Raw genomic sequence first — 24,994 nt, 5'->3', positions numbered from 1 at the left:
AAGGGCTCCTGGGGTGGGGGAGGGGCGAGGAGAAGAGGCTCAGCCACAGTCCCTCCCCTCCCCCAGGCTCCAGGACAGTGGGTGCTGCAGCCTCCTGGGCTTTCTGGACCCCTCCTTCTGCCTCCACCTGCCCAACCTGTCAGAGATAGACCATAGTCTATTTTCTATTCGTTCCTCCTGGGACACAGGTATTACCTGGCTCTTTGATCCAGTTGAGATCCTGGCTGATGCTAACACGTCAATGATATTTTTTAAAGTTCATAACATTTATAATTCTTAAACTGCACAAAGTGTTCTTAAGAATCACCATATCCACACACACACACACACACACACACACACACACACACAGAGAGATACATATAATCCCTATATCCTTTCACAAACCAATCTAATATTTTTAACAAAACAATGTAATATTCAGTTCCATCCTTTTCTCATTAGTAGCAGGCAAAGGCCAAACAAAACTACAATGAGATACTATCTCACCGTAGTTAAAATGGCTATAGATATTTCTTTTAAAAAATGCTAGCAAAGGGCCAGGGATTTAGCTCAGTGGTTCCACCGCCTGCCTCGCAAGTGCAAGGTCCCAGGTTCGATCCCCGTCACCAAAAAAAAAAATAGAAAAAGCAAAAAATGCTAACAAGGATGTGGAGCATGGGAAACTCATACAGCATTGATGGGAATGGGAAGTAGTGCAGGCATTGTGGAGAGCAGCGTGGAGGTTCCTCATAAAACTAAAAATAGGTCTACTGTGTGATCCAGGTATTCCACTTCTGGGAATATATCCAAAGGAGATGCAGTCAGCACACCAAAGGGACACCTGTGTGCCCATGTTCATCCAGCACTACCCACAATAGCTAAGATGTTAAATCGACCTAGGTGCTCATCAACTGGTGAATGGAAAAAGTGAGGAATACATACACTATTCAGGTATAAAGAAGAATGAGACCCTGTTGTTTGCACCAAGGATGGAGCTGGGGGTTATGTTACATGAAATAAGGCAGGTGCAGAAAGACAAGTACTACTAAGTTCTCTCTCCTATGGAAGTTTAAGGAAAGTGAAGCTGAATGTAGGGGAGTGGTTGTCAGAGGTTGAAAAGGGGTATGTGGATGAAAAAAGAATGTAAGAATGGGGATGTGATCAGTGAGTGCTGTATATGTGCATTGAAATGCCACCCTGAACCCTGTTAATATGTACAATTAATATTTTTAATAAAAGGACTTTGATTCTTACAGTACCTTTTGTTTGACTTTTTATCATGGTAATGCTGACCTCATAAAATAAGTTTGAAAGTACTCCTTCTTCCTCTCCAGTGTTTGCAAGTTTGGGAAGAGTGTTACTCTCCTCGAAAGGTTTGGTGGAATTCCCACAAAAGCCATCTGGTCTTGGACTGCTCTGTGTTAGGAGGAGGTTCATGATTGCTGATTTAGTTTCCCTATTCATTACTGATCTGTTCCGATTTTCTGTTTCTTCCTGTTTCATATGTTTCTAGGAGCTTTTTCATCTCCCCTAGGCTCCCCAGCTTGTTCGTGTATAATTGCTCATGGTAGACTCTCATGACCCTTGTATTTGTGTGGCATCAGTTGTTCGGCTTCCTGTTTTCTTTGCCAATTTTATTTATTTGTCTTTTTTTCCAAGTCTAGCTAAAAGTTTATAAATTTTTGAATAAGCCAGCAATTTTTTTGGTTCTTTCTGTTGCTTTCTAGACTCCAGTCCATCTTTCTGCTCTGATATTTGGTATTTAATTGTCTTATTATGGACTTTCTTGTTTGAAGTGTAAAGTTCGGTCATTTGGGATCCTTTTTCTTCACACAGACGTTTATCTGTATAAATGTCCCTCTTAGAACGGCTTTTGCTGCATTCCATAAGGTTTAGTATGTTGGTTTCCATTTTTGTTTTTTGTCCCAAGATACTTTTATCTTCCTTTTGATTTCTGCTTTGACTTATGGGTTGTTCGTGAGTATGCTTTTTAATGTCTGTGTATTTGCAAATTTCTCAGATTTTCTTTGGTTGATTCCTAGTTTTTTCCTCTGTGAAAACAAAAGGTGTGTTATAATATTTCAGTCTTCAGGAACTTCTTAAGACTAACATATGTGACCGGTATTGGATAATATTCTGTGTGTAGTTAAAAAGAATTTGAATTTTGCTGCTGTTGGATAGAATGGTCTGTAAAGATCTATAGTGTACTTCAAGTCTGTTGTTTCCCTATTGGTTTTCTGTCTGGATGATCTATCCTTTGTTGAAAGTGAGGTAGTCTGCTCCCATTATTGTATTGCTATCTATTTCTCCCTCCTGATCTGATAATAATAATATTTGCTTTAGATATCTAGGTGCTTCGATGTTGGATGCATATGTATTTACAATTGTTATAGATTCCTGATGAGTTCACCTTGTACCATTATGGAATGATTTTCTTCATCACTTGCTACAGTTTTTTACTTAAATTCTGTTTGTTAGGTATAACTCTTTGGTTTTGGCTCCATCCAGTCAATTTCAGTCTGTGTGTTGCCATAAAAGTAAAGCGAGACTCTTGTAGGCAGCATAGCCTTGGGTCTTGTTTTATCTGTTCAGCCATTTTTCCAGTATTGGGACCAAACCTAGGGCCTCACACATGCTAGGCAAGCACTCTGTCTACCACTGAGCTACATCCTAGCCTTCTTTCATTTATTTTGAAGCACGGTCTCGCTAAGTTGCCAAGGCTGTCTTTGAATGTGTGATCTTCTGCCTTGACCTGTAGGTAGCTAGGATTACAGATGTTACCACCACTCTGGCTCACCCTGTATCTTTCCATTGACAAATTTAATTAATTAACCTTTAATTGTTGATAGGTAAGAACTTCCTATGGCCCCATCAGTTGTCTTCTGGATGTTTTGTAATCCTTTCATTCCTTTATTCCTCTCTTTCTGCCTTTAGGGATTGGATGACTTTCTGTAGTGGTATGCTTTCATTCTTTTCTGTATTTTTTGTGTATGTACTACATATTTTTCCTTTGTGATTATAAAGGTGTAAAAGTAGGATACAGGACATAGAAATTCTCCCTGTTTGCTCTTCCCAGCTTTTAATGCTTTATGATGTCACAATTTATATTGTTTTATATTGCATATCAGCTAGCAAATTATTATAGATATGCTTAACATTTTTGTGTTTTAATCCTTATACCATAGTTAAAAGTGACATTTATAACCCACCATTATGATATTTGAGTACTGAACTTTGAAGTTGGTGATATGCTTACCTTTGATTTCTGTCCTTACCTATAGCTTCATGTTACTAATTAGTATAATTTCATTTCCGGTTAAATACTCCCTTTAGCATATCTTATAAGGTCACATATAGGGTGGTAGGAAATATTTGCAAACTTGATGTCCACTAAGGGGTTAATATCCAAAGTACGTTGAGCACTTCTACAGCTCCAAAAGATCTGAATAGACACTTGTCTAAAAAGATATAGGCATGGGGCCAGGGATTTAGCTCAGTGGTGCCACCGCCTGCCTCACAAGCGCAAGGTTCTGAGTTCAATCCCCAGTACTAAAGATATAGGCATGGTCAGTAGATACATAAAAAGATGCTCAACATCATCAGTCATCAGGGAAATTGCAAATCAAAAGCACAATAAGGTATCATCTCACGCCTATTAGTATGGCTGTTGTTTTTTTGTTGTCGTTGTTTGTTCGTTTGTTTGTTTGGTACCATTGGTTGAATGAACTGGGGATCTTGTGCTTTCGAGGCAGGCAACAGAACCACTGAGCTAAATCCCCGACCTAGGATGGCTGTTATTAAAAATCAAAGGTAACAAATGTTGGCAGACTTGTTGAGCACATGGTTGGTGTGAATGTAAATTAGTGTTCCAATTGAGAAATGCGATATGGAAGCTTCTCAGAAATTAAAATGGAAACTATCATGAGGTCCACCAATCCAGTTTCTGCATATAAATCCTATAGAATTCAAATCAAGAGTTTGAAGAGATATTTGCATTCCTGTAGACAAGATACGGAAATAACCTAAATGTCCATGGACAGATGAATGGTTAAATGAAATATAATAGATGATGGAGTTTCATTCATCCGTAAAAAGAAGAAAATACTTTCATTTGGGACAGCGTGGATGACCTGGAGGATATTATGCTAAATTAAATAATCCAGGCATAGAAATACAGCAAGCACAATGTAAGAGAATAGAGTGATGGTTACCAGGGGCAGGCTGGAGGGTGGAGGAAAAAGGAGCAGTTTGTCAAAGAGTACAATCTTTTAGTTATGCTATGAGTAAGTTCTTGAGATCCAATTTAGAAAATGGTGACTGAGGTCGATAATAATGTACTTGAAATTTGAAACTTGCTGAGAGTAGTTCTCACCAGATACTCAAAAAGGTAACTAGGTGAGGTGATCAAGATCTTAGCTTGATTATGGTAATTACTTCACAATGCATATTTAAAATATCACTCTGCACACATTAAATATATATAATTTTTATTTGTTGTTGACCATCATAAAGCCTGCAAAAAATCTTTCATGTTGTCTTGACTCAATTTTTTATTTTGTGACAATAAATGTAGTGCACACTGTTTGCATGAGCTTTGAAGTTTGTGCTATACCCGGAAGCCAAGAACTGGGTAGAGTGAGTGAAGTTACTGATTCTCTCTCAGGGTAGTTAGGGTGGAGGCTGAGATGAGTTCAAGGCTTGGGCCGAGTCTGATCTTGAGCAGCCCCTTCTGATAGCCCCTGTGTGATCAGTGCACATTCTTTTTTTTTTTTAATGTTCCTTTCCTTCTCCCTTCCACTCCAGAGCCCTGGAGACTCCAGCTTCCCTTGACTGTGTAGACAGGGAGCGTTAAGTCCGGTACATTTTTTTATGACTCTTCTGCATCCCCTTGTGGCAGTGACTCCGGAGCCACCTGGGGATTCACCTGGTACCTTGTCTTAATGCTGTATGTGGGCTGACAAATCAATGGAGCCTCTGCTTGTTGGTCCTAATGTTTTTACACAGCTTTAATGAGAATGGGGGCCCTTGGGTTTAGCGGGCTGTATAGTCACAAGTGTGCATGTTCATTAGAACATCTTTGTCTATGATTTCTTCAATCTACAGTCTTTTCCTCTTTCAGGATATAGGCACCTTGAATTCAGTCTTTTATTAAAAAGTAGAGCCAGATTTTTTATTCATATTTACCTGCTATATTTTCTCCATGACTTTATTTCCAATGTGTGTTTTTTTTACCCTTAGGGTTTTTGACATTTACAGATATTACAATAATCCTTACCTTTGTTTTATTTAATCATTGTTATGACAATTCTGCCATCATATTTTGTGCTTTCCTTTCTGTCCCTGAAGAATGCCACTGGGAGTGTCTAAGGTGCTGGAAATACTCTAATTGATATGCAGAATGTTGAGCACACACACACTCATTTTATTCTGTGTAGGACCTGAGTGCATTTCATCTATCAGAAATTTCACTTGGAGGCTGGGATGATCAGATACACCTTTTATCCAGTGTCCCTGGATTCCTGAGGCTCCATTCAGCAAACCTGAACTGAGTAACAAATTGAGCGAATAACTGATTGGGCAACAGGAGGAAAATAGTGGCAAGAGGGGAGGTGGAATTGCAGTCAAGGTCAATTCAAAATGAGAGGCAAACCAACGATGTGTGCCTGCTGGGCTTCTAAAATCTAATGGGAGAGGAAGAAAGGGAAATACATGGAAGGGCTATTTGCCAAACTGTTTTTTGCATACAGTATTTTGCATGTTTCTGGCAAGTTTGTAGGGGAGATAACAGAGGCTTAGAAGCTAAGAGACATGGCCAAGAGCTCCCCTTGAATGAAGTCACAATTCAAACCCAGAGGCCTGGTGTTTTCCACACCTACCTTTGCCATCCCTCATATGACAGTGTTCGCTTCAGCATTTCCTAAGTTGCCAGGCAATCACTAGTTTCCCAGAAAGAAAGAAGCGACCTGGAAAGTCCCCTTATTGGGAGCTCACCTAAGAAATCTCTCCCCAAGAGGCTAAGTTTGAGTGCTACAGGGTGACCTGGCATTAAGAAGACTGTGGGAATGAGAATAATAAACATCATAGAGAAGACAGTGCTGTCAATACCGTCAGTGAGGTCCAAATGCTGTAGAGATTCAAGGGAGGGAATGTTGTCTCCAGCCAGGGAAAAAAGAAAAGCTCAGACTGGAAAGACAGTTCAAGCAAGGAGCCAATGTGTGCAAAGTGAGGCCGCAATTGCTTTCCTTAGAAAGACTTTGCAAGGGCGGTGTTTGGATGGTTTTTGAGAACTTCAGTGTGAAACAGTTCCCAAGATTAAAATATGAAACTTTCCCTAAATGAGAAGAATGGCCCACCTGTATCTAGACTGCCACTCACAATATAATTTCAGCTGAATTCCTGCTTGCTTTCTGGGAACCTGGAAATTTGGTACTTGCCAGGCAAGAGATGTCTCCATCACCAACTTTCAGTGAAAACCTTGGATACTGGGTCTCTAATGAGCTGTCCCGATAAACAGCACTTCATGCTTATTGTCACACTCCTTGCTTCAGGAATTCATGGCTTCTAGGAGATGACACTTGGAAGCTCGTTCCTGGTTTCCTTCAGATGTTGCCCCAAGTATCTTTCCCTTTCTGGTTTTGCTTTGCATCCTTTTGCTGTGGTAAATCTCAGCCATGAGTCTGATCATCTATTGGGCACTGTGAGTACTGGAAATCCTGAAACCTGAGGGTGGCCATGAGGACCTCTGACACAGCAAGAGGAAAGAAAGCGTTTTGTGTGTTTAAAGACTACCAAAGTAGCCTCGGGCCATTTTATAAATAATCTTACTTGCCAGCATCATTTCCTTTTTGGTTTCACACTTACTCCGTTTGGTTAAACAGGTTTTGCATGATTTCACTCTTTTAAAAATGCTGAGTTTTGTTCCCATATCATGACTAAGGATTTGACTTCTCTAAGTGAATGTCCCGTGTTCAGTTGAGAAAAATGTAAATTCTATTCTTGCTGGGTGAAGTGTTCTATAAGTGTCAGATCTAGATAGTTGATGGTTATTTACTTTATAATGATATGAATTGAAACTGTGAATTTTAATTTTTTCTTGGGCCAGCGGTGCACGGAGTGACTGACGCTCTTTTGTAAGGCCTGGTAGTGTACAAGCCACATCTCCCATGCAGCTGTGTGCAATGTACCATGTTGCTAAGGCATGCTGTTCAGTAGGTTAGGTGTATTCAAAGTTTTTTGAACTGGGAATGCCTCTGCACGGGGCTCCCAGCCCTGACTGTGTGTTTCTGTTATCTGGTTCCAGCTCACTCTTCTACTTGGGCATCTGTGCACAAGGGACCTTCTCCTTCTCCCACCGGCACTTTTGCCCTGGAGGAGGACTCAGCTTAAATCATCGCGACCCAGCTTTGGCTTGGCGTGCACACTTCAAGAGGAATAACATTTTAAATGAAATAAACTGGTAATGAATAAAGTCAGTAACAAAGTATGAGTAATAAGGGGCCTTTTGGTACCCAAGGAACCAGTACATGCAGATTAAAGCTGAGGACTATGTTCTTTCATTTTGTCTAAGTCAGTAGAGGAGGCATTGCTTGTGAAATTAATTTCCTACCTATCTGTCGTTCTTCATCCTAAGGCCTTATTTTTTGTGCAGTATAATGTGAGCAATTTCTTTTTCCTTTTTCAGGTAGCAGGGATCGAACTCGGGATCCTGCTCTTTTGAGGCAGGCGGCAGAACCACTGAGCTAAAGCCCTGGCCCATGAGCTATTTCTATTTCAAATGAAACTATGCTCATGTCTGACAGCAAGATAAGCTTAAGGCTTTCCACGACTCAGGGAAACAACCCAAAGACTGGCTGCTATTTTAGGAGCCTGGAAACCAATTAAATACGTAACCGTGTGTATTAGAGAAAACTAATATAGTTACACTTTAATTTTACAGTAATAAAAGGATATGTCAGTATGATGCTGAAAAGCAGGAATCCCCAATAAACGGTATTTTTAACTACACAAGGATGAGGGGGCTGTCTGATCAGAGTGCATACTTTTTGTGACAGACTTGGTTCTCCCTGTGGGTCCCCACCCTGAAGGTCACAGGGTGACAGGGACTATGGCAGAGTCACTGAGGCCTCGAGGGCAGAAGAGAGGGACCCTGGGTATGGACTCAGGATTGGTGGGCTCCTGAAAGGAAGGTCCAGGAGTTGTCCAGAGGTGGACTATTCTAAACACAGCTGGTGAGCTCTCAGCATCACTGGGGCTGGGCTGGCCTCTCCTTAGAGCATCCCTGCGTGTGGAGTCTCCTGGGATCTGAGGGTTCCCAACCTCTTCTCCCAGCAGTCGTAAGGAGTAAGGCAGAAGGACAATCCCGTAGACCCAGAACCTTGCTCTAGGTTTTAAATCTTAGACCCTCCTTAAAGTGAGTAACAATTTCTTTCCTTCCGACTTGAAAACCACACTTTTCAGCGAGCGCACTGGTCTCTCATCACTTTGGGCCTGTGGCCACTGCTGCTATACTTGGAGCCAGGGCCTAGGTTCCTCCCCTGCCAGGAGGTCTGCACCCAGGCCCCCCCACCACCAGGACCCTCTCACCACACACCCACCCATTCCCAACCCAGGGCTTTTCAGGGCTCGGCCTGGCATTTTGCCTTAGTGTTTTGTAAGAAAAAGCCTTTTCTGCCAGGGCACAAGTAATTTGGGTGGAGAGTTTCCAGGTGGCTTGTTGAGCGAGACCACCGTGAAGTGAGGCCACCTGAGGAGATGCCAGGCTTATCTTTCATTCCAGGAGCCACCGTGAGAGCTCGAAGCCATCGTGTTCCCAGTTGGCAAGGGCTGGAAGGGCCTGGGCCTCTGGCTACAAGAGGCAGAGGATGAGTTCTTTCTTCCTGCTAGGAACATGATGCTGGGTCTGGTCTGGGCCACAGTTCCTGCCAAGGGCAGGCCCAGCTAGATGGGCAAGGCCCAGATGGGTGCGTAGGTCTGGGGCCATGGGGATGAGACACAACCCCGCCTGGCTGGCCACCATCTTCGTGTTCCGGGTCAGCTGAGCCAGAACTCAGTTGCACTTTCTGCCCATGTTACCCAGCAGGAGTGTCTTACATCCCTCCTCTGTTTGGACTTTAAAGAGGAAAACAGGGCGGGCAGTGGGACTGGAGTGGAACAGGGCAGGAGGGCCCCCACGCTTTCTCCCTCGGTCTCCCTAGCTATTCCTGCAAAAGGAAAAAGAGCAAAGGGGAAGGGCAGAAAGAGCATAGACGACAGTCACACCGGGTGTCTTGAGTTCGGATCCCTCCAGGCCCTGGGAGAACCAGCAAAAGTTGCAGGATTTGCTTGCACAGGGGAAGGGGGAGATTGGGCGGGGTGTGCTTTGGTGAGCAAGAGAGCTAGAGGGCATGCCGTCCGTCCGGAGGCGGGTCTGCTGGCCCAGGAGGAGCGCCTGTGGATCTGCGAGGACCCCCACAGGCTGTCTGGGGGTGCTCCACCCTGGCCAAGCAACAGCGCCACCGCCAGCGCGCAGCGAGCCCTGCTGCCTGACCGCAGCCAGAGCTTCGGGAATGCCTGGCACCTACGCGCCCCCACAGAGAGCCGTCTTTCCCACGCCTCGAGATCGAGGAGCGCTGGGTCTGGGTCCGCAGCTCGCATGTAGCGACACACTTGCGTCACCACTCGGGCGAGCAGTCCTGCGCGCGGGGCGGGCGAGTGCGGCCGCAGTTAGGCTGCGCGCCCTGACTCGGAAACAGGGCGCGGGCAGAGCAGATGCCAACCAGCTGCCCGGCTGCGGAAAGTGCTTTGGCCGCAGCTCCGAACCCCATCAGCGGCGGCGCGTTCACGCGGGGCTAGAAGCTTTCTGCGGCTCGGACTGCGGCTGCCACCTCTCACTCCGCTCCACTGGCCAACCACCGGCGAGGTCACAAGGACCAGTGGCCCTTCCGGTGCCCCCGTGCAGCAGGCGCTTCTGCACCAAGCGAATGACCGTGGGCGATTGGTCCTGTGTCCGCGCCCAGGGCAGGCCTCGCTTCCCGCAGAGCTCTCGCCTGCTGGCGCACGCGGGGGCGCACTGCGGCGGCCCGGCCCGCTGAGGCCAAGGCCAAGGCCAAGGCCAAGGCTTCCCCCAGAGGGCCGGGGAGCGCATTCTGCGGGGGTTCCAGGGCCCCAGGAGCTTTGGCTCCGAGGCTGTGGCCCAATTCGCGAGACTCTGGGTGCCTCTGAGGAGAGCTAGGCCACTGGTTCCGCCTCTGCGATATGGTTCTCTAATCTTAGGGTTCTGAGGGTCCCTGTCCTGGGCTCGGTGCCTTCCCCACCTCCAGGCACACCGCACCTGCCCCGGGGCTTTGGGCTCCCCTCCCCACAGCCCACGAAAGGCGACCTCCGCCCTCCACCTCCTAAGGTGGTGTGGGGAGCACCTAGGATAGCTGAGCTTGGCATGGGGATGGCCAGGGCAGGGGCAGGGGAGGTGGCCCAAGTCTCCCACCATACCTGTCAGTCCTGGCGCCCAGCTGCTTCTGCCTTGTCCTGCAGCTGTCAGTAGGAGGCACCACGCTGAGACTGCCACAAACCAGGGTCGTCGGTGCTGAGAAGCAGAGTGGTTGGGATGTCAGCGAGGCCATTTATTGTATTTGGATTTCAACTTGTGTGGCTCAGATAACAAGCGATTTAGGAGTTTGCAGGCCGGTTGGGCTTCGGGGGAGGGGAAGCCCTTGCGACAGAGAATGGTGGGGTGACCCGGGGAAGAGCAAGAGCGTACTGCTGCTCCACACTGCTGCTCGCTCACCTGCGTGTCAGGGCTGTATCTGGACTTCGGGCGAGTTTGGTTGATGGCCTCTGCCCGTTCCTCAGTAGGAGGTTCAGGTACCTTCTGGGCATTGGAGTGTCCGGAAATATGGGGAGGGGGAGGCTTATCGCTTTCCAGAGGAAGGTGTTCCTAACCCAGAGCTCAGAGATTGGAATGGGAACGCTTTTATCCTGCCAACTGTGGATATTTGTTTCCTTCCCTACTGTGGCCATAAGAATGAGGGAGCAGGAGAAAAAGCCAGAAGTCAAATCCGTGGCCTAGATGGAAGGGCAGAGGTAGTTGCAGGGTCCCTGGGGAGTTTGAAGCCTTATTCTCGGGAGTTGCTCACTCTCCTCAGCCACCACCAGCACCCCGAATTGTGATGGGCCAGATCTACCCAGCAGGGTTGGTTTTACCCCCTGCTTCCTCTTTAAGTCCTTAGGACCCCTATCTCTGGCAGCTGGAGGTGACACATTGGGACCTCCTTTGAGTGCCCTGTGCAGACTTACATGTGGGTGTGGTGGCTCCCCCTCCATTCCCAGCCCTGCCACACTGGTGAAGACTTAGGGTTTCCTCCTGGGGGAGGGTGGAAGAGAGGAATCGCAGTGAAATGGGTTTGGTGCCCTTAGAAATGTGTGTGTTTACCGAGGTAAAAGGCCTTTGTAAAGCGTAACAGAGAAAATCAGAGCAAGTCAGCTGCAAGGACTTCCCAAGGAGAGATGGCAAAGTGGGCCAGGAGGAGGGGAGAGTCTGAAATACCCAGGAGCTTTCCCAGCCTTGGGGCTTCCACTGGCCTGGCCCCAGGGCCGGTCCTGGCCCCAGCAGGCCAGTGGTGACAGGACATGGGCAGAGAAAATTCCCAGGAGAGGCAGGGCTGGATGTGGAGGGAGGCTTGAGGCACAAGTGACCTCCAAGCCTCATCCTAGCAGGGCTCAGAGCCTCCCGTCAGCATCAGTAGCCTCACGAAGACCAACACCCAACAGGAACAGCAGAGCCCATAGCCATGGTAGTGATGGTGAACAGCAGAGAACCGAGCAAGACACGTGTTTCACTTTGTGGTCATAATGGTTTTATGGGTTTGCAACATTCAATTTAAGATAAAATAGGGTGTGGCCTGCAGTGAAGCTGCAGGAAGTCTTTGCCCACCTGATTCCCAGTGGGACACCAAAGGAGGGTCCTCCTAGAGCAAAAGACAGGCTAGAAAGTGTTCAGGAGCTCTGGCTGCTGAGTGGAACAGCACTGGCCAGGACATGGGCAAGGGATGATGGAGCCAGAGTGTGACTTGGGAGGAGAACTTGTTGGGAGAGAGTGTGTGAGTGGATGGCCTCCACCTAGGAAGTGGGAGCCAAGGCTGGCTTCATCCCACAGGGAGGAGGAGCCTTGAATTGTGGCCAGTGCAGCAGGACTCATCTGAGTTTAGACCTCAGACCTTACACTGGCAGCACACAGGGACACAGCAGCTGGACTGGGAACAGCAGGGCTTGCAGCAGCTGGCTTCACAGCAGCAGGGCTTGTAGCAGGTGGACTGGCAACAGCTGGTCTGGGAACAACAAGGCTTGCAGCAGCTGGCTTCACAGCAGCAGGGCTTGCAGCAGCTGGACTGGCAACAACTGGGCTTGGAACAGGAAGGCTTGCAGCAGCTGGCTTCACAGCAGCAGGGCTTGCAGCAGCTGGACTGGGAACAACAAGGCTTGCAGCAGCTGGCTTCGCAGCAGCAGGGCTTGCAGCAGCTCGACTGACAACAGCTGGACTTGGAACAGGAAGGCTTGCAGCAGATGGCTTCACAGCAGCAGGGCTTGCAGCAGCTGGACTGGGAACAACAAGGCTTGCAGCAGCTGGCTTCGCAGCAGCAGGGCTTGCAGCAGCTCGACTGACAACAGCTGGACTTGGAACAGGAAGGCTTGCAGCAGATGGCTTCACAGCAGCAGGGCTTGCAGCAGCTCAATTGGCAACAGCTGGACTTGCAGCCCCCACAGGAGCCACAGCTTCCCTTGGGGCACTCACAAGAGCTACAGCCTCCCTTGCATCCCCCACAGGAGCCACGGCTCCCTTTGCCACAGCTGGAGCAGGGACAGGCTGGCACACTGCAGCACACGGGCTTGCAGCAGCACACGGGCACACAGCAGCAGCTGGAGCCACAGCCTCCGGAACAGCCAGAGCAGGTCATGGTTCTTTTGGTGGAGGTGGAGAGGTCAGAGGAGCAGGTGGAGAGGGCGGTGTTCAGGTGTGGAGCCTTCTGGCTCTGGAGCCTTATATACCTGCCCAGGTCCCTCTGAGCACTCATTCTCTGTGTCGTGGCTGTTTACACATCTTTCTGGGGTTGTGTTTGTTTTTTTCCTAGATTTCAGGTTCTTGTTTGCTCCATGCAGCACTCACTTTCCTTGGCCCCTTCCTCATTGTCCTGGAGCCTGAGACTCACCTGACCCGCTGCCTCTGCTTTCCCCGTGTGACACATGGAGGGTGTGTTCTGGGAAGCTCCTCCTGATTTCTCCCTATCTGGTCTTCCCAAGTGCACAACTGTATTTCCCTTGAAAATATGATCTTGTGTAAATAGTTTCTCAAGCTGAACTTTTATCCACATCACTAGAACTTTTATTGAAAAAATTATTTCTTCAGCCTGGGTGTCTGGTGGACTGCACATTGGTTAATTCCTCTTGTTGTCTTCAGGACACCTGGCTGCTCATGATTCTTGTGAACGATTTTTACAACTTCAGCACAGTGACTATTTATTAATCTTCATTAATTTCATATGTGGAAAGGGGTATTTCATGTATTGCTTTAATTTCTGCAATTATCTGTGTACTGGGCGTGGTGATGCACACTTGTAATCCCAGCACTTGGGAGGCTGAGACAGAAACATTGCCAGGAGCTTGAGGCCGTCCTCAGCTCCATAGTTGTTCAAGGCCAGCCTGAACTGCATAGTAAGACTTTGTTTTGCTAAAACAAAGCAAAACAAAATTATCTGTGTGACATTTTTACTATCATATAGATTGTATTTTCTTTGACATCTGTTGCTCTGTACATTATTTTTAAATTGATGGAATGAATTACTTGTCCTAAGTATATTTTCCACAGTTATTTATGTGTCTTTAATTTATTATATTTTTATAATTACTTGGATTTTTATTAATATTTTGTTATCCGAGGAATGGAAGTCAGAGCCTTGAGTTTCTGGGCAAGTGCTCTACCTCCGAGCTACACCCCCCAGCTGGTGTGTGACTTTTTTTTTTTTTTGGTAAGGGGGATTGAACTCGGGTCCTTGTGCTTACAAGGCAGGGTCATCTGCTGCACCCTGAGGCCAAACAGAAAGTGGACAGAGCACCAGGTACTGTAGCTCTGTGTGGGAAGCCAGGGGCACCTATTTTCTTTCCCCCAAAGTAGAAGGTTGGGGCAAGACTGCCAGGCCTGGGAAGGACAGAAAGAGGTGTTCAGATAAATGTACACCACAGAAGAGAGGGGAGGGGAGGGAGAAAGGAAGAAGGAAGCACAGAAGGAAGGAGGGAAGGAGGAGGAGGAAGAAAGAAGGGAAGGAAACAAGGAAAGAAAGAGGAAGGGAGCAGGGAGTAAGGAAAGAAGGAGAAGGGAGGAGGGGAGGGAGGGAAGGAGAGGAAGGAAGAAAGAAGAAAGGAGGGATACACTAATGTAAATTAATACATAATCCTGTAAACAGAAGTAAATTTACTACAAATGGTTGAGATGTAGAGCAAATTAAAAATGACATTTAAAGGGCTCACAGATGAAATGGTAAAATTGAAAAATAAGAAGGGTGAGTGGAAGCTTTAAGGAAGGAAATAAATGGGCACCGGAGATCAGTAGAGCTGGAGTGGATGGGCGAGGGAGCAGCACAGCGGAGGCGGCCGGGACGGGGCTGCTGACCGCGGAGTGCGGAGTTAAGTCCCCTCCCTGCTGGGGAGGGAGCCCCCGCCGGCAGGTCCAGGAGTCTGCTGAACCCGGCACAGTCCTTCAGCGCTTGAACACCACGACCCGCCTGGCTCCAAGCGCCAGAGCTGGAAGCACTTGGGAGAAGCCGGCGCTTTCCTGGGACCCAGACCCCCCACCCCCACCCCCACCCCCACCCCCACCCCGTGAAGAAGGACCCGGGGAGACGTCCCCGTCTGGGCCACTCCCTGACTCCTGAGGGCGGGCCCCAGCGCTCACAGGCGGTCTTGCCCTTGCTCGTTAGCCCAGGCTTTTCTTTTTTGTTGTCGTTAAATTCTTTTATTGGTACATTATAGGTATACAACACAATTACATTTCTCATTGGGAATTGTACCTTTACATAATGCACCTTGGTTCTTATTTTTTCCCCATTCCTAGCCCTCCCTTCACCTCCTCCACCCTTCCCTATTTACAAAGACTTTATTTCCATTTTTTCCATTCTCAGCATTTTTCCTTTCCCTTCTTTCCTTTCCCCTGCCCCTCCCACTACCCCTACCCCTTTGGACCTTTTCTTCCTATTTTGCATTATCGATTATTCATTCTAATCCTTTCTATAGCATCCCAGGGCTTGCATCCCAGAGCCGCTGCCTTTTCTCTCGCAGAGAGCAGATCCTTGGAAGGCTGCAGGCGGAACCGGCGGGGCCCCACAGCGACACCTCGCGGCGGTGGGGTGAACAGCAGGGAGACCCTGTGCCCCTGCGCAGAAGCGACACTGAGCATTTAGAGCCTTTCTCTAATGGCCAGCCATGCTGAATATTTTTTTACTTTATTTTTTTTTCCGGTACCGGAAATTGAATTCAGGATCTCGTGCTTGCCAGGCAGGCGTGGCACCACTGAGCTACATCCCCGGCACCTGAAAACAATTTTTTAAATGTATTTATGGTTATTTATACTTCTTCTGAAGAACTGTCCGTTTCATCGTTTCACTTGGCCGTTTTTGATTGGGTCGGCGGGGCGGTCTCGTTTTTTGAGTTCTTTGTATATTGTAGATATCAGTCCTCTGATGAATAGTTGGCAAAAATTTTTTTCCTATTCTGTAAGTTGTCTCTTCACTGTTGTCTCCTTGCTGTGCAGAAAGCTTTTTAATTCAATATGATTCCATCTGTTGATTCTTGATACTATTTCTTGTGCCATTCAGGTTCTCTTCAGGAAGTCCTTGCCTTTGCCTGTGTCTTCAAGAGTTTTATCTATTTTATCTTGCAGCAGATTGAGTGTTTCTATTTTAATATTTAGATCTTTGATCCAGTTTGATTTTCCCTTCTAAGTATCTTCTCAAAAGAGCTAAGGCCATCCTATCACAGATCGACATGCATACCCACGTTTATAGCGACACAATTCATAATAATTAAATCCTGGAAGCAGAGTATATGTCCATCAACAGATGAATGGATAAAGAAAACATGGAATTAATACACACTGCCATAAAGAGGGAGAAACTTGAGTCATTTGCAGGAAAATGGGTGCACTTTTAGACCATAAGTTTAAGTGAAATAAATCAGACACACAAGCTTAAATATTGCATGGTTTCTCTTATATGAGACACCCAGATTATAAATAAAGAGCAAGATGAAAGACAGATAATGGAAAATAGGGGGATGGGTCTTTTTCAAAGGGGAAGGGGACCAAGGGATGGGGGGAGAGAGAGGAAGGGAGGGACAGGGGATGAAAAAGGGATTGAGGTGAAAAAGGAAAGAATCAAGGTATGTTCCGTACATGTGCCAACTCCTCATAAGGAATGCAATCATTATGCAGTGCAAATGTGTATTAATAAAAAAGGAAAACTGGAAAAAATACAAAACTAGGCAAAATAAAATTTAAAAAGAGATTTAGGGCAGCTTGCACTACAAAGGTCTTCTCTGTTGGCCTGAATCAGGTGGCTGTGGACACCCTATATTTTCTCTGCACCCTCCACTGGTTGACACTCTGCAGGACTGGAGCTGCTATAAAAAGATGTCTGTTATAGGAAGAAGGTCCTCAGAGTGTTGATCATCTCAAGCAAAGGAACCAGCGGGTGTGAGAGCAGAGCCCAGGTCCCAGGGCCTTCATAAAGAGCCCCTGGCCAGGGCCTCACATCCCCAGCTCTTCCCACATGGGAAAGATAGCTTTGGAAGATGTTACTGGGAGAGATGACCCAGGAGCCTGGGGCTCAAATCAACTGGCAAGGCCACAGTTCCTGAGTTCCTGTTCTCCCTGTGCCTCCAGCCACCCTAGTGAAAATGGGGTCCCCTGTTGGGCCCTTGCTGGTGTTTGTTGAGATGCAGCATTCCACAGAGACATGGTGACATCTTGGGAAATGAAGACGAAGTTGTCATAAATCACAATGCAGAAGGAAATCTCTGGACCAGTGGCACAAACAGGAACCAGGAAAAATGATCCTGTGTCCAGCCAACACCTGACCTGGGCAGGTATATAAGGCTCCAGGGCCAGGAGGCTCCACACCTGCACACCTCCCTCTCCACCTGCTCCTCTGACCTCTCTACCTCCATCACCAGAACCATGACCTGCTCTGGCTGTTCCGGAGGCTGTGGCTCCAGCTGCTGCTGTGTGCCCGTGTGCTGCTGCAAGCCCGTGTGCTGCTGTGTGCCAGCCTGTCCCTGCTCCAGCTGTGGCAAAGGGGGCTGCGGGTCCTGTGGGGGCTCCAAGGGGGGCTGTTCCTCCTGTGGGTGTTCCAAGGGGGGCTGTGGGTCCTGTGGGGGAGCTAAGGGGGGCTGTGGTTCTTGTGCAGGATGCAAGGGAAGCTGTGGCTCTTGTGGGGGATCCAAGGGGGGCTGTGGCTCCTGTGGGGGCTGCAAGTCCAGCTGGTGCAAGCCATGCTGCTGCCAGTCCAGCTGCTGCAAGCCCTGCTGCTGTCAGTCCAGCTGCTGCAAGCCCTGCTGCTGCCAGGCCAGCTGCTGCAAGCCCTGCTGCTGCGAAGCCAGCTGCTGCAAGCCCTGCTGTTGCCAGGTCAGCTGCTGCAAGCCCTGCTGCTCCCAGTCTAGCTGTTGTGTCCCTGTGTGCTGCCAGTGTAAGATCTGAAGCTCTGTCCACAGACTTGTGGCAGCCTGCACTGATGCTGGTGCTCTCAGCCTTGTCCTGGGGCCCATGAATGTTCCACTGCCCACTGACTTCATGCTCTTGACTCTAGAATTTCTGAAACATGTTATCAGGATGTATAAAACCAAGCATGCCTGCCAGGGATTTAACTCAGTGGTTTTGCTGCCTGCTGCGCAAGCGCAAGGACCCGAGTTCAATCCCCGGTACTGAAAAAAACAAAACCAAGGATGCCTTCTCACTGATAGGGCCTTATCCCAGCTCCTTACCCACATCTTCTCCAGCCACCCCTACCCTCCTTCTCATTTTAAATGCAAACTGGGCCAGAGGCCCAGGATTCAGCCTAGATCCCTGGTATCCTGAAAGCTGCCCCTTCTCCCAGGAGTTTGACCAACTCTTGGTCTCTTTGACTCTGTACATCAAGTCCTAATCTTAGACCCTCTAAATAAACACAGCCTATTGTACAAAGCTCCTTCTCGGCCATCATTTCCTTCTTTCTCCAGTTCCCTGGGCATTGGCTCCCTGCTCCGTGCCAGCCTGTTCAGCTTCTCCCTTTGGCATCCTTCATGCGGTGGTCCAGCATCCACTCAGAGCTGACCCTGTGGCTTCCTGCTCTGGCACTTTCCTGGGATGGGTTCTGGGACAAAGAGCAGAGTTCCCCATCAACTGTGGGGCCACTAGAGGGAAGGAGAATGCAGTGACCATGGTGCCACCATCCTGTGAGGAGGGACAGAGATCCCTGTGGCATCAGAGAAGCCCCAGTGCCTGCAGGAAACCATACCTGGAGGTGTCCAGACACTGAGTTTTGTCCTGAGTGTCAGGACCTCAGAGAAGGGCCATTGACAAAGGCAAGATTGTAGCAAGACTTCTCTCTGTGTTAGATGGGATGCTATGTCAGGGGCTAAACTCTGTCCCCCAAATTAATGTGTTGGAGCCCTGACCCCCAGACTACAGTCTGGGACCTTACTTGGAAACCAGGTCTTTACAGAGATAATCAAGTCAATGTGGTCACCGGATGGACCGGAACCTGGTAGGAGCAGGAGCCTGACACCAGGGGAAGTGTGGACATGCACACAGGGAGGACACCAAGTAATGGCAAAGGCAGTGGTCTAGGTGATGTGTCCAGAGGTCACAGGACACTGAAGATCACTGGCAACCACCAGCACTGGGAGGAGGAAGAACCCTTCTCAGCCTTGAGGAGCAGCTTGTCCATGCCTGAGCTCACACTCTGGCCCCAGGGCTGGGGCAGCGTCTGTTTCCGCAGGTGCATGGGCTGCATCCTGTCACAAGAGCCCCAGAAAACAAGCATGAGCTGTGACTGGGGCATGATGGAGAGAAGCAGCTGCTTGGGGTTTGATGAGTCAGAAGGACTCAATATGGAGTCAGGTGCAGTTCTCATGACTCCCTGAGTGTTTTATCTTAGTGCCCCCACGTGCTGCTCAGTTCTCTAACAACTCACAGTTCCTGTCCTGGACCTCAGTCTGGAACATCAGCACTTAACAGATGCTGGGGGACAGGCTCTGAGGATAGATAGACAAGTCCACTCCTCCTTGTTTGCTGCCACCAAATGCAAAGTCCCTCCTCTCCTCATGGGCTGCCTTTGTGACTGCCATTGTTGCTGCTTCTCCCGTTGCCAACACCTACCTGGCCCCAGGAATTGTCACTTTTTGGCTACATAATTTTTTGTGTGGAGGGGCTGTTCAGTGCACCGTACGGTTTTTTTGTTTGTTTGTTTTTGTCGTGCTAAGGATTGAACACAGGGCCTTCACACTGAGCTACCTTTCCAACCCTTTAAAAAAAATTTTTTTTTTAATTTCTTAGTTTGAGACAGGGTCTCGCTAAGTGGCTAAAGTCACCCAGGCTGGTGCACAGTGTTTAAAAGTAACTGCCAGAGATCAGTGACACTCCCCACCTTCCCAATTTTGACAACAAAAATATCCTCAGGTATTTCCACATGTCTCCTGGGAGCAAAATTTCTCCATGTTGAGAACCTCAGCATAGCAAAATCAGAAGATTAATTCTGCATAGGTGACCTGGGGCTAAAATTTATACAGAGACTCAGAAGGGCCGGAAGGAGACACTTTGCAGGGCATGGGCTGCCTGCTGGTCAGTGTCTGGCTGCAGTGTTGCACCCCTTCTTGTGCGGGAGGTTCTGTCCTCTCTTGCCCCTCCGCTCGGACTGGAAGTGCACGTTCAGCCACATCTTTCGACGTCTTCTTCCAGTCCTTTCCCCTCAAACACGTGCAGTTTTGAAGATTCTAGGAAAGGGAGTTTTATTCATTACAAGTCTACTCGTCACATCAAAATGATGTCTTTGGCCGGGGATTTAGCTCAGTGGTTTCACTGCCTGCTGCACAAGTGCAAGGAGCCAAGTTCGATCCCTGGTACCAAAAAAAAAAAAAAAGACAAAATGTTGTCTTCTAATGTCATATTTTAAAGATTGATATAAATAGTTATAACTCATATTGAAATATTGTTTTATCAAATTTTTTATTAGTTTTTTGTCCCGTGTAAATGTACCACCAGAAACAGAGATCCTCAGAGCATGCCCTGTATCTTCATTTAATCATGTGACAGATGGCTGCAGTCTTGACTTCCAACCCTATAGCTTAGCAGTACCTGTCATTAAACTGCAAACAGATGAAATCACACAGCACATAAAAAATTGTATTAGGATTCTAAACTTTTACATTAGAACACACAAATGTGGATGACTTGGGGCTGGGAGTGTAACTCACTAATAGAGCCCTTGTCTAGCATGTGTAAGGCCTTGTGTTCCATGCCAAGCACAAATAACTATTAGGCAGTAGATGTTTTTATGTAAAGACTATAAATTGATTTTGAGGCAATAGTATTGACAAATAGTAGCTTGAAATAGTGTGTGCACATCAGATATTCAAAAGGTGGATTAATGGTAACATCTGTCTTGTACCAAAGAATCAAATTCTTAGAAAGTTCTCAAAGAGGGCAGGGGATTTAGCTCAGTGGCACCAGTACCAAAAAAAAAGAAGAAAGAAGAGAAAAGAAAGAAAAAAAAAATCTCAAAGGTAGGTGATGGATTTGGGGGGGGGTACTGGGGATTGAACTCAGGACCTTGCACTTGCAAGGTAGGCGGCGGCACCACTGAGCTGCAACAGGTGATGGATTTTAAGATAAGTGGTTCTTCATGTCTTCCTCCTAAGCATTTCCCTCATACAGTCAGAGCACTGAGTTAGACTTTCCACTATTCCCTAAATAACACAGCATAACAACTGCATAGCATTACACTGTTAGGTATTATAACTAATCTAGAGATAGTTTGAAGCATACACAGGGGTGTGTATAGGTTCTGTGAAAGTAACGAAAGGGACTGTAATATATATGGCTTGAGCATTCGAGGGTTTTGATACCCTAGAGGATCTTGAGACCAAGCCCCCTGTCCCCCACCGTCAGGTGTCTACTATATTTTTAACCATCTTCCACTAATTTTCACTCCTAATAGGAAATATTTCTTACCCCTAAAAGCAAGTCTGCCTGCTTCCATGGTAAAAATAGGCTATTGTTAATCATATCTTTTCTCTTGGGAAAATAGTGCTTTTAAAATGGAAACAACAGGGCCAGGGATTTAGCTCAGTGGTTTCACCGCCTGCTGCGCAAGTGCAAGGACCTGAGTTCAATCCCCAGTACCCCCCCCAAAATTAATAATTCCTAAAATAGAAACAACGTACATTTCTGAATTTTTCTCTATTCCCTTAAAAAAAAAAACTAGACAGACTATTCTGGGACTTGCCCCTTGTAGCAGGAGCAAGAGATCAGGTTCACCATCCTGGTTTTGTTTCATGACTTTAACACAGTAACTGAATTCTTATATTTATGAATTGTTAAATGATATAACAATACATGTTCATGGTTGAGCAAGAAAAGGACACATGAAGAACAATAGAAAAGGCTCCTGCTGTCATAAAACAACTGTAGCATCCACCTGGAGACCCTGTTTCCATGCAGGTAGCTAACAGAGAATTACAGAGCTGTGCCTGGGACCCTACTGCCCTTAGCAGAGACCCCTGGCCATCTGGACTGATCCAACTGAGACCCTGGTTTCTAAACCATGCTGGACTCAGATGTGAGACTGTAGCAGGTATAGGAGATCATGCTGCATGGTGACTCAGTATGTCAAACACATTTAAATACATCACAGATGGCCATCTTTCACCTTGATCTGTTGGCTGCCCTTGGAAATGATACCGCTTGAATTTTCCACTTGGAACATGATGCTAGACAACTGCCAGGGGATGAAGCCCCTGCCTGAGCAGTCACTGGCTTCACAAACATGGAGGGTCAGCAGCTCCTGAGACCAGTTTTGAGAATTCACTGGTGCATTAGTTGCGTTGAAATTGTCCTGCTTTTGGACTCCCGACTTATTGATCAACATAGCCTCCAGCATCTCACTGTGGACCAACCCTGGCTGGGAGAGAGTTGGGTTTTTTGCTTTTTTTTTTTTTAGAGAGGGGTAACTGGTGCCTCAGTTTATAGCTGAAGGCAAAGGACCCAAGCAGTGAGGAGCCTGGCTATTTGTATGCAGGAGAGGCAGCCTCTGCTGTGCGCTGGCCGATGCCCACTGCTTTCTGTACCCAGGATATAGTGACCAGGGCTGGGGCCACCCCCATGCTGCCTGACTCATCCCAGGCAAGGGAGCTCACCTTGCCCTTCTACTCTCTGCATCTGTGACCCTGTCCGACCGGTGAGCACTGCAGACTAGAAGTGATAGAAGGCATCATTCTCCCTGAACTGACGCAGGGCGTGTGGTCATCACCAGGGCTCAGATCTGGGTCTAAACTCATCCCTCCTTCAGGCTGCCAGTAGTAGTTGAGGACTCACCAGTCTAGAGCCAGAGGAAAGCTTTGGGTAATGAGACATCATTACCCACGAGGACAGTGCCTCAAGCCAGTTGTAACACATTTGGAGCAGAACCTGGAGGTCGTGCTGAGCCAGAATGACAACCTGCAAACCTCCTTGGTGACAGGTGCACAGGCTCAGGGGCGGATTTGCACCCATCACCTCCTCATTCCAAGATCAAAGTGAACAGGGCTGACCCAGGGACTCTTACATGACACTGAAGCAGGATAAACAGCATGCCAAGAAAGCTGCTGTCTTCCTGTTTGGGCAGTGGCAAGCCTATCATTCAGAAAGATCACCAAGTCACAAAGTCAAAATCTGGGGCCCACCACTGGCCCTGGATTTCTCTGTGTGGGGTCAGGTGGAGGCCTTCAGTGGCATTTAATAAATATGTGTTGATAATTGATCTAAGGATTGATGCCCTGGTTGACTGAAGAAGCCCCCGGCCCAGTGTCTTCAGCCACCACCAGGCAAAGGCTTCAGGGAGCCAAATCAGGCAGGAGAGAGGGTGTCTCCCGCTCCTCCTGGCTGAAGACTCTTTAGTAGGCTCCTGTCACGCCCCACTCAGGACAAGGGGACTCTTCATGGTGGTTTCCTAATATACCCACAAGCACCAGCCAGGGATCGCCAGCGAGACAGAGCCTATTGCATGTGCATGGATTCTACGAATTCACTCTCTCTCCTTCTAGAGGTAGATTGTAAATATATATGGATAGACAGAGATATGGGTATATGTAAAGAGATGACACATACAGATCTCCCTCTTGATCTCTCTCTATAGTTATATTCTATGTTTATCGATACATAAATTTGTACTACTGCATATGAATATAGAGTGGTGCCATGGTTCATGAACTCAAGTCTCTTCATGATTCTGGCTGCACGATTTTGAACTGGACAAGAACTGAATCAGATTTCTCCATAAGGTCAACATTGAACCCAGCCATTGGATTTGATTCAGTTCTCATCCAACTCAGTTTGCAACCAGAATCATGGAAAGAATCAAGTTCATGAACAGAGGTAGCACTGAAAGAGAGAGAGAGAGAGAGAGACAGAGAGAGAGAGAGAGAGAGAGAGAGAGAGAGAGGAGAGGTAGAAATTTTTTAAAGGAATTAACTCATGCTATTGTGGGAAGCTGCCAAGTCCAAAATTTACAGACCAGGTCAGAAATTCCAGGAGGAACTGATGTTTAGGTCTTGAGTCTGAAAAGGAATCTGAAGGCAAACTCCTTTCTTCTTAGAGAACCTCAATATTTTTATATTAGGGCCTTCAACTGATTGGATGAGGCCCACCCATACTATGGAGGGTCACCTACTCTACTCGAAGTACGCTGCTCTAAGTTAGCTTCATCTAAAACACAGCACCATCCAGGCACCACAGCCCAGCCACAGGGACACATCTCCTGAGCAACTGCCCCAGTTGCCCACCAGGTTCGATTAAAGTAGTCTCCCTCTTCCCCCTGGTGCTGGTACCGTCTTAATGGCTCCAGCAACTCCGATATCATGTGACCGTCCTGCAGTGAAGGCAGTGGCAGCTGCGCCTGGTGGCGATTCCCCTGTAACTGGCAATTCTGTTTCAAATCTGGGAAGCAATCAACAGGCAGAGAGCAAATTCTTGTGGGGATCCTTGGTGCAGACCTGGGCTGAGGACCATATTCAAGTCCCTTCCCTCCACAGTGGACATTCTGGACTGGGCTTTTGCTCCACTCCTTTAGAAGCGGGTCATGAGCCTGCTCTTTTCTGAAATCTGTATCTAGCTGTGAAAAGCTCCTATGTTGTAGTGCCCACTTTGGTCCGTGTGGCTGTAACAAGACATCTGAGATTGGATGACTTAAAAAGAGCAGAAATTCATTTTCCCCACTTCTGAAAGCTGGAAATCCAAGATGGAGGCACTTGCAGGTTGGGTCTACTGAGGGCTGTCTTTGCTTCCAGGTGGAGCTGTGTCCTCACATGGAGATGGCAGGACAGTGAGAGCCTGCCCACTATTGTTGTAGCAAATACCCACAAATGTGGAGGCGAGTTTGGAACTGGGTAATGGGTGGAGGCTGGAAGAGTAAGAGGAAGCAGACTGAGAAAAGCCCAGACTGCCAGGAACAGAGCATGAGAGAGCCTCAGTCTCCCCGGAGATGACCTGGGGTTGGGCCAGAATGCTGATGGAAATCTGGACCGTGAAGACCATTCGAATGAGGACTCAGATGGAAACGAGGAACATCTTATTGGAAACTGAGAGAAAGGCCATCTATGTTGCAAAGTGGCAAAGAATTTGGCTGAATTGTGTTTGTGTCTTTGCAAAGGCAGAACTTGAAAGTGATGAACTAGGATGTTTAGTGGAAGGGATGGGGGAAATGGCCAAACACTGAGTGAGGCTCTTTTTTTTTTTTTAAAGATCCTTAATCCTGTTCACAGC

At 47.5% G+C, this 24,994-nt stretch overlaps 1 protein-coding gene and 1 long non-coding RNA gene across 2 annotated transcripts; one reads left to right on the top strand and one right to left on the bottom strand.

Moving 5' to 3' along the window:
* Position 1: 1 nt before the first annotated feature.
* On the top strand, positions 2-7,876 carry LOC147829532 (uncharacterized). The gene is made up of 2 exons (XR_015448963.1): positions 2-7,438; positions 7,664-7,876. It is a non-coding gene; the product is annotated as an uncharacterized LOC147829532 (long non-coding RNA).
* A 3,886-nt stretch (positions 7,877-11,762) lies between these two features.
* LOC147829531 (uncharacterized) lies at positions 11,763-13,158 on the bottom strand. Its single transcript, XM_087205532.1, has one exon. It carries the CDS (start codon positions 13,026-13,028, stop codon positions 12,168-12,170), a length of 861 nt encoding a protein of 286 aa, XP_087061658.1. The 5' UTR covers positions 13,029-13,158; the 3' UTR covers positions 11,763-12,167.
* Positions 13,159-24,994: the final 11,836 nt, after the last annotated feature.

The sequence above is a fragment of the Heterocephalus glaber genome, unplaced genomic scaffold (assembly GCF_053883595.1).
Source record: "Heterocephalus glaber isolate CG9 unplaced genomic scaffold, H.glaber_assembly_v1.0 deba00000594, whole genome shotgun sequence".
Classification (NCBI taxonomy): domain Eukaryota; kingdom Metazoa; phylum Chordata; class Mammalia; order Rodentia; family Bathyergidae; genus Heterocephalus; species Heterocephalus glaber.
This window is presented reverse-complemented; position numbering and strand designations above follow the sequence as displayed.